Source organism: Buceros rhinoceros, unplaced genomic scaffold, assembly GCF_000710305.1.
Source record: "Buceros rhinoceros silvestris isolate BGI_N320 unplaced genomic scaffold, ASM71030v1 scaffold9421, whole genome shotgun sequence".
NCBI lineage: Eukaryota > Metazoa > Chordata > Aves > Bucerotiformes > Bucerotidae > Buceros > Buceros rhinoceros.
Window position 1 is genome coordinate 21,139 of NW_010395929.1, and position 10,309 is coordinate 31,447.

At 36.9% G+C, this 10,309-nt stretch overlaps 1 protein-coding gene across 1 annotated transcript; it reads left to right on the forward strand.

Annotated features, from left to right (window-relative positions):
• Nucleotides 1–319: 319 nt before the first annotated feature.
• LYRM4 (LYR motif containing 4) lies at nt 320–440 on the forward strand (the record flags this gene model as incomplete). Its single annotated transcript, XM_010145711.1, has 1 exon — nt 320–440. A coding segment is annotated over one exon (121 nt), but the record flags the coding sequence as incomplete, so codon positions are not given.
• Nucleotides 441–10,309: the final 9,869 nt, after the last annotated feature.

Here is a 10,309-nt window from a genome sequence, read left to right on the forward strand (position 1 = left end):
CTTTATAGTATCCATGCTGAGCATCCCACAGAATGTTTACAGCAATAACAAACAATAAGGACTGGGCCGATACATGAAAAATGAAATTTTTCTACAATACCTTACAGTAAAACCACTTTTTAAAATTAATTTTAAAATTTGATCACTGTTTCAACTCAAGCAAGACAAGATCCTGAATAAAAAGATATATTTTCCCCAGTCTTGTACATATATGTGTGTGTATATATTCATTTTTAAAAATCAGCATGTTTTAAACAATGTTTAAATGTCATAAACTGACACATCTATGAATACCTGTTGTCTTATTGTTTGTGTTTAGAACGTATGCCATCAGAAGGATAAGAGATGCCTTCAGAGAAAACAAGAATATAAAGGATTCTGAAAAAATAGAAGAATTAGTGAATAAAGCCAAAGCAAACCTAGAGGTTATTCATCGCCAGGTATGCTTATTTCTCTCATTTTATCTAAGAGTTGTACACTCCTGAGTTAACTGTCTTATGCCACTACAGATGGAAAAATTAGATCCTTGCTCAGAACATCTCTGCATGAAGAGTAGTTTCTGTATGATTGAGTTTGAGAGGGTAGGAAACATCTCTTTATCCATGGTGGCTGCAACAGGGATGTTTGTCCCATTAACTGGAACAGGCCTTGCTGTTAAAATTTATATGCTCTTCTATTATCTTTTCTCCTGTTTGTTTTACAGTCTCTTTACTCTGCTTCTCTGGTCTGCCCGCATTTTCCTTTGAAAATGTTTTCTCTAGCTTTTGTGTGTTCCTTCCCTCATTATTTCCTCCTTCCGTCATAGGTTTAGAAGAGTATCTGTGATACTCTAAGTCTTCCCCACCTCCAGATACAGTGTTAGAACAGTGGCAGAACAAGAAATTCCTGAAGTGAATTAAATAAATGATGGCTACATGTGTCCAAGCAGGGTGACAGATCTTAATTTCGGAAAAGTAGAGTTACTGGCAATAATTTTCCCTGACTTAGCCTGAGAAACATTTATACCATCTCTGTTCCTTCCACTGGTTGTCATATTATTTAGACATGATTTATACTTCTGTGAGCTTTAGACACTTTATTACTTCTCATACATACCCATTGTCTACCTACAGTGACCACTAAAAATGTGAAGAAAGCAAGCTGCTACACCTGAACTCTGTAGGGGCATTTGCAATGCTTAAACTGTCCCTCCTTGCAAAATCTGCACTTACTGACACTGGTCAGAGCTCAGTAGTACTTGTATTAAAGAGCAAGTGAATACATGCACCAGTTCCTCCATGGTCTGTTTTAACATGAATCTTTTAACAACCAGTAGGTCAGTTAACTGAATTCTTATTTCGGTAGGAAGATGGGCCCTTTGATTTGGCAATTAAGTATTAATATTTTGATGCAAATTAAATTATTTCTTTGTGATTTCTTCTCCCAGGCGCAGCTCTTGTTTTGTGCTACCATAGCTTTGCTATCTATTTTTAACCCAAACACAGCTATTTTTGTATTTTAGAAGTGTTTCTGAAAGAAGCAATTCAGATTGGATTGATTCAATGCATTTATATTTAAATGTTGTGGTGTTTTTTCTCATATCTGTAGGTGGTGAGTAGCATTTTCATCTCTTCTTTTTGAGGTTTTTGTCTTGGAGAGCCTTGATATCTACTATTCTCCAGGGAAGCATTAGAGAATAAGAATTAGAAGACATGAACAAGGGGGTGTTGCAGGAGAAGAGTCAGAGATCACTCCAAATGGATCTGAGCTAGTAGTTAGCTTATTGTGTTCTACTCAGTAAATTTAGGTATGTAAAATGTATAATAAGTACAGATGGATTAGCAGTCAATACTACTTACTACACTTAAAGTTAGTGTGGGATACAAAGATTATTGCTTAAGATAACTATACATATCTTCAATGTTAAATGCATGCAAAAAAATGTCACTTATCAACCCATTGATGTCTGGTGTCAGGTAAGGGATCTCTCAGCCTTGAAAAATAATTTTGAGAGGCATCCCTACTCAAGGGGAGATCCCTGCTGCACAGCTAGCTGCTATGGAGGGAGAGCTCAATGGACCCTGATGTTTGCAGATATTTATAGTGTAAAGTGAGTGTTCTGCAGTAAGATTTTCTGCTGTGGTAGTACAGTTTTGGCTGCTTATCAGCCCAGTCAAACAGGGTTTTGGGAGGTTTGGTGCTGAGATCTCACTAATAGCTCCACACAATAGAATTAACTTCAGTTAGGCCTACTCGCTGAACATCTGCCTGGACCAAAGTTCAGTTAGTTCAAAGAGGAGTGTATCCATCACAGGGAGTGTCAAAAAGTAAGAATGCACAGGATCAAATTCTGACACTTACAAAAATCTGCATCAAAGTAGTAACGATTTGTGGCTGTGGGATCTCCCGTAGTTAAAATGCTACAGAAAATCTCCTCTAGATTGTGGCTAAGACAAATTTGTGTCACCATGTCAGAAAATGCTCTGTGATGGTTGTAAGAAAGAACGTAAACATTTTTCTTGATTTATCAGATAAACATTAGAAAGGCTACCACAGTAACTCTTTTGCTATGGCATGGATGACTGAAGTATACTAAATTTACTTTTGTTTTAAAATACCTTAACTGCGACCTACCTGGCACAACTCTTTTATAAATATAAGTACTTCTTTTTTCTGAAGAAAGTTCAATTTCAAGGTATCAAAGCACTTGAAATAGCTGGGAAATATTATTCACTCTTTAGAGATACGTATCTAGGATGCTGAAATGAGGACACTGATTTGTAGTGCCTTAATGTTCAGGGTACCCTGACTTGATGTGGGTAGGATTTGGCTCTTGCTGGCTATATGAGCCTAAATAATAAAAGGCAGTTCTAAGTCAGGTGCTGGGTATAAAAGCTTTCCAGCTTTTCTTCCAAGAAAACATGCTTCTACTGACTCATCTGAGCCATGATAAAGATTATAATAAATAATAAAGATTGTCCCTCGGCATTAGATAGGTCTGAGCTGCCTGGGGAAGAGTGGGAAGAGCAGGTGGGCTTGGTTCACGTCTGACTGGTATACCCTCTCAGTGTCCTCTGAAGCACGGTTGAGTTTAAGGACATTTTGCATTCGTTGGTTGCTAGTGAACATTTTGATCATACATAAGCACATGTGCCTTTACATACACAAGTATCTCTAACAAGCCTGTATGTGACCAAGAGCTAACTAACTGTTTCATATACCAGTCTATTTTGTACTGCTAAAAATATTGTGCATTTAATTCTTCATTCAAGAAAATAACAGCGGTAAATGGTTAGACAAGATTTGTTATTTTCTTTTAGCAGATTCTACTTCATTGCATTAGCAGAACCATTTTAAGCTGCTACTTTTTTCCATCTTGTTACATTGTAGTAATGGCAAAGAAATATTATAACAAATCTGACTTGACTCAAGATCCAGAGAAGTTATTGAGAGCCGCTAAGTAATATATAAATATTGCTTTAAAATGTTTTAAATGTAGGCATGAATTTTTCAGCCAGGAAGATGCTCAGAAGCAAAAAGAGCGTGTAGGGCTCTAGTTGCCTGAAGTAAGACCACTTGAATTTTCAGAATATGAAAATCTCTCCATGCATGTTTTAGTTTTGCAAACATAGGAAATGTGTTTAATGCAAATATCTTAAAATATATTATGATAAAACTGTTGTCAAGCAGATGATGTTACTTGTCTTTCTGTTAGCGTTTGTAACTTGGAGGGTATTTTTGTTGCTGGGACATACCTGAATAGTGTAGAATGGCCTCAGTTCCTGCTAAACCTCTGCAGGTTTTGCTTGTTTGTCTGTTGTTTCAAATCTCAGCTGTTTCGGGGGTTTCTCTCACATCTGAAACCAATCTGCTAAAGCCAGAGTAGCTTTAAATTAGATCACATTTTGGTATCATTCCATGGAAGAATTTCAGGAAAAATATACTTGCAAAACAAGGAGTATTGAAGAGCCTGATACAATTTTAGCATTCCCGTTTTTAATACTGCTAAAACAGTGAAACTTACATCAAACTACGTCTTGTGTCACACTTTTAGACGTTTTCCAGACAAAGTATAATAACGCTGCATTCAGTTCTGGAAGGGTGTAGGTGTTTGTCTTACATATTTGCATGAGTAACAGACAGTAACACGTAGTAACAGTAACATAATAGGTAATGGAATTTTTTAAAAGAAAATAATCTGATAAAGGAAAATTTGTTTATCAAGATAGTTTTGTGACACAAGTCCCTGTCAGACTTGATGTTTGGGTAATATGCATTATATTTTTCTGAGACATTCCCACCCAGTTGCTCCCCCCTGCAAAAACTTTTTTCTGAAGAATTGCAAACAGTTGTGCTTTGCCGAATTTCGATTATGTTTCATCATCTTACTTTCAGCTGTAAAGCAAGAAAAATATTGGGGAAAAAAGCAGTACTGTTCTAAAAGTATTTCATCAAGACTATTAAAAACCTTAGCATCTAAATTGATATTAATATTTACTTTCTGTCAAATTTCATCATGCTCTGTGGAAAACAATTTGTTGTTACTCCCCATTTAATTGAAGATTTAAGTAATGAAGTTATCTGACATTATTAAGACTTTGTTTTTAAAACTAACCAAGCATAATATGAAGTGCTTTTACTTCTAAATGCAGAAGCACTGAATCAAACACAAGATCTAGTGTACTTTTTTTCCTAAGTGTGGGGTTTATTATGATGTAGTGCATCTTGGTATTGCTGACTTTTTCGTGGCGTGTCGATAGAAATTAAGTGATATCCCACTTTGCTGACAATTTGTTGCTATTCAGATTTATATTCACTTTACATTCTAATTTATGGTTTAGTCATCAAAGTGACCATTGAAGTGTAATGTTCATAAATAACTATTTGAATCAGCCTAGTGGGAAATGTGAAACAGTGACGGATTACTGTCATTTTGTTCATGTCAGTCACCATGCAATTTGCTTGAATGTTGTAAAAGTAGCTTTATAAAGCGGAAAAGCATGGAGGAACATTAATCTCTGCCTTAGTCCTCCTCTGCTTGTTACTGGTTTTGATTTTAAAATAGTCTGGCTAAAGGAAGGAACAACTCTGATTTTTCTCAACACTGTTTGTGTAGATTTTTTCTGTGTGTATACTGCGTTAACAGCACAATTTATGGTATTGTATATTATTGTATCAGGAATTGTATTCCCTGAAAAGAAGGGCCTTGTGAGAAGTGCATTGTCACAAGTAAGTTTGAAATAGACAGTTTTTCATCTCTTAAGTTTTGAGGCTACGTCTTGAGGTCCTTTGAGGATTATTGTACCAAGACTTCCATTTGTGAGTTTCCATCACTATTAGAATATGTTAGGGTTAGGTGAATTTGCCCTGAAATGTTACTGCTGTTGCTGAGATTCAAGATTTATAGAAGCCACTTTGAAGATAGGATAATATTGAGTGTTTTGAAGCATTTGCTAGTTTTCTTTGTGGCATGTTGTTTCTCTCATTTTTGAATTGAAAATACAAAGATGAAATTCAGAAGTTACATTAGATTGGTGTGCTCCACTTAAATCACTTGTTTTAATTTATAGCACATCTGATTCTTAAGTATTCATCCACAGTAATTTCTCCTGAGTTTTATATTGTAGCTGGAAACTACTAGTCATCTTGTTCTCCAATAAAGAATGTTTATTCTGGTTTTCCTGGCAACTCTGAAGGCTTTTGTATCAATTGTACTGTTTTTGACATCACACAACTACGGTCCTCTTCAATAAAACAGTGTTGATATTTCACAACCATTTTTTGTCTCTTTAAATAATCCAAACTGATGAAAATCATGGTTTTCCCAAACCTTTAGCAGGGAGACAAGAGATGCACTGTGAGCAGTTATGCAGTCAGGATGCGTGGACCTGCTTCCTTTGCAACTGGTTGGTCATTGGGGTTTTGTAAGGGAACAGAAGAACTTTTCTTTGAGTTTTCCTCCTCTGACTTGACCCTTCTTACTGTTCCCTTCAGATATGTAGAAGAATGAAGGATTCTGAAGTATGAGAACTCTATTAAAAAGGTTTCACAGATAATGATAAGTATCAAGTACTTGCAGCATTTTTCATTTTTGCAGCGTGTTCTAAGGATATTCTAATCCTTACAGTACTCATTGATTGTAGTAAGTTTAGCTCTGTTTCTTTTAATGAAATGCTTCATGACTATGCCTTGATAAAAGCCCATGTCACGTTTAGTGTGAGATTTTGGTCTCATTTCTTGTGTTTTTACATATTTGCCATTTCTAGTAAAAATTATTAGTATGGTGTTGTTTTGAAATTTGTGTAAAATAACAGGCGAACAGTTCTTCTGGATCTTTTTTTTTAGCAAGCCAAGTTGCTAGTGCAGCTGTGTGTGGCCAAGTACTGCGCTTTCTTGAGGTGCTCATTAGCAGTATCTCATTTTAGCACTATCATAGATTCAAGTAACAGTTGACTGGAAGTGGAAATGATACTGAATGAATATACTAATACATCACTCATTATGAACTGGTAGTAATACAGCTATAGCATAAGGGAGCATATTTAAGTTAATCAAAATAGTATAGCTATTAAAGCAAGTTTAATAAATATTAGCAAGACAAGCAGTTTCAATTATAGTTACATTAAAAAAAAGAAATATTGAAGTAGCTTAGTTTACTGCACTGGCTTTGGATTTTACTGCTTATCCTTTGTGACTTAATCAGCAAATACTCCCATTGTTTTCCATAGTTCAGTTCTAGTAATCCTGTGATTGATTTGCAGCAACAGCAGGGCAGTTACTAAGTGCCAAGGTGTATGTATTTCTGGACTGAAAGCATACTGTTGAGCATTTAGGGGACTGATACCAGTTTTCACAGTTGTGAATGACATTGGAGTTGACTGTCTCAAGGAACTAACCAACTTTCAAGAAATGCTCAGTGTGTCTGAAGATACCTGTGTTCATACTGCAGAGCACTGTAGGCTGGATGCCCTTAGCAGGAGAAGATTTATTATGAAAATTCTTATTAGTAGTTTTAGTTTCAGGCTGCAAGTCGTATTTCTGTCTAATTTTTATGAATATGTAAGAAAGTTGCAAAATGCTGTATAATGTATTTGATTATGTTAGCATAAGTTTTGAAGCCAAGAGGGAAGAATAGCTGGAGAAGCTCTTAAAGCACTCCGAGTACAGGGTGCAGCACTTACACCTATTGTTCAGGAATGTATATAATATTGGCAAGTCACGTTTTTCTGCTGGTAGCCAGTTATACTGGAGCTCTAATATGGATTCTTCTTACCAAGTTTGTCACTGCAAGGAAGTTTTAAAATCATAGATTAATTTACTGCTTGTTTTGAAAAACTCGTTGAATTTTATTTAAATTTTTTTTCAGATTCACAAGGGCAAATACTTATCTTTCCACAAAAATTTATAGACTTAAGATTCTTATCTAAGAGGAGTGTCCTTGGAAGCTTACTGCTTTTTTACTATTGTCATATATTTCTATTTATTACAGTTTCATCTACACATTCCAACCAGGTTAGAGCCAACATTATGCACAGAGAGAACTACTCCTGCTTCTTGAGCCGTTTAGCTCAATAAAGCAAGTGTAGATTCAGGAAAGAGCTTTCAAATGCCTCATTCAGAGAAGAGGAGGAGGTGAATGTCACAATCAAACAATGGACAATGGTCCTGTTAAAACAGTTTTATCAAGTCACCGCATGGTATCAGTTTTGGAAGGTAATCAAGCATCTATACTCTTCTGAATATTGCAGTGACATCTAGAATTTAGCAAACAGCTGGCATGTGCCTCTTGCACTTCTCTTGCTCCTAGCCTGTTGCAATACTGGTAGTCAAGTCTTTAATTGCTTTAGCAGATCATGAGTTCTCACTTGATTCGTTCCCTACATGCATTTACTGAAATTATGCTGGAAGCTTGTGGCAAAGTCAAACACTGAATTTAAATCAGATTACTTTGGGTTTTAGAAGGCATTTGTGGAGGGATGGTTCTGTGGATTTTTTTTTAATATAAATTCCAAAGAAAAAGATACGCCTTTGAATAGAGAGTAAGTTTGAACAGAAGCCCAGGTGAATGAGAACTTGGCCCTTCACAGGACATGTTAGCAGTGAGGTCCATTTCAGCCAGCCTTTTCAAATAGCTTTTTCATCTTGTCATGCATGACAGCTTGGAGATATGCAGTATTATAATAGATGCCAAAAGCCCAGAGCTGTCATATCAGCTTAATTCCTACCATCTGAATGTGCAGGAAGTATTACAGACGTTTTACCCATCTTCAGGTGTCATGGCTCTCCAGGTTACATCTGTGTGAGTCTCCAGCGCAGCGTTACTCTTTAGGCTTTCGTTTAACTCTCGTGATGGAGAGCAAGAATGTATTTTCACAAGTGATTTGCTGCTGTTTGCCCTGCTGACTAAATTACAAGTTTGCAGGTTGTGCCTGCAGTATTAAGTACCAAGTAGACCCTGCATTGAAAATAACTTTAGGCTACAAGCAAAGGTGAATTGGACGTAGAATGAGCCTTTGTCTTTCTGTTTCAAGAGCCTTAGTGTAAAACACAGCATTTGATGTATGCAGTAACCTTTCCTGCAAAAAAAAAAGACAGCTGCTTTTAAAATACTTTATCTATCATGAAGAGCTGTCATTATTGTTGTTACATGTTTTGTGACTAATCCAGTGAGATTGGGGCCTTATCATAAATGATGAGTAGTTCTATACTGCATTGTCAGGAGCGGGAGTAATGGATTGTTTTGGATAACCACTGTGATTAAGACACAGCCAAGATCAGATATGTTCAGTGCCAAAGAGCAACTCTTATTTTTCTTACCAGTTATCTAAATCAAAAAGAGAGAGAGAAGAGGAGTGTTAATAATAGAATATTCACCGCCGTGGGTCTGCAGCATCCTGCTGATCCCAAAGTCAGTCTCAGCAGGGATCCAGTCTCAAGAGGCCACAGTCTTCCTGAAATGCCCACTTTTCAATCTTCAGAGTCCGAGGTGTTCAACCTGTCCAGTTGAGGGTTAAGCGTCCTTGTCCAGTCACCAAGCTGCATGCTCCTTTCACATGCTGTTGATGAGCTGCCTATACAACCTTCGTTCTATAGTTAGCAAGCTGTATTGCACATTAGCTAATCTAACAGCTAATATTGCTAATGTGGACATAAAAATCACAAGACGTTTGCTGACAAAGTGCTGTTACCACAGAAATTTAACCACAAGTCCACCTTAAGTCTTTCTCCAGTCTAATGGTTAGGCTTTTCTTCTTCTACTGATGGTACAAAGTTTGAGACAAAAAGAAGTCCAGCTTCTCACATGCATCCAGAGCTCTGAGCATCTGATGTTATGCACAGAGGAGGGCTGTCTGAAGGACTAGAGAAGGACCTACTTTTTAGCAAGCAATTTGGCATGGTGGTAATGTCACATCCGGTCAAGTAAATGCTAGGTGTAAATTTTCACATAGAAGAGAGTAAGTTTCATCAATCTGGCTGGTCAGTAGCTTCCTGAAACAGTTAGCAGCACTGATTGAACCAGACTGTGCTGAAGAAAGCTCCAGAAGCAAGGAAAGATCACTGTTTCAGGGAGAGATGTGTTTACAGTTCATCTCTTCATGCTTTCTGCTTACCTGTGTTTGGTGTCTCAAGGGCTCCTTCCCAGTTGTATAAATTAATACAGTTCATGGGGGTGGCTGCTGCAACACTTCAAAGAAGCCTCTTCCAAATGACGTAAGTAACAGCAAATGCGTGTGTGTCCTTTCAAATATAAAATATTGCAAGAGAGGGAAGGTTGAAATAAGTGTTGGAAGTTTTAATCACAGCTATAATGACGTCTGCCATTTTTTTCATCTGCGTGGTCTTGAATTGATGCCTGCGAGTCTGGTTTGTAGCAGTGCCAGTTGAGCCAGTATTTGAAGATTGAGTTTATAGCATTAAAGTATATTAACCTTTGAGCAACTTCCTGTCTTTCCTGCTATGTGGTGTCTGCTGCAGAGCAGAACATTTGTGGAGGATCTTTTTTTTTTTTACTGAATAGGAAAAAAAGAAGTATGGCAGTTTGTGTTATTTATGAAATGTATAACCTTGTGAAAGCGTGTGTTGTGCAGGGAAGAACATTTGTGGAGGATTCTTTTTTTTTTTACTGAATAGGAAAAAAAGAAGTATGGCAGTTTGTGTTATTTATGAAATGTATAACCTTGTGAAAGCTTTCGTGTGTGGTTTATGTCAGAACATAGGTCTCTCCCAAGCATAGTATGGCAGTTTGTGTTATTTATGAAATGTATAACCTTGTGAAAGCTTTCGTGTGTGGTTTATGTCAGAACATAGGTCTCTCCCAAGCATCCCTTGT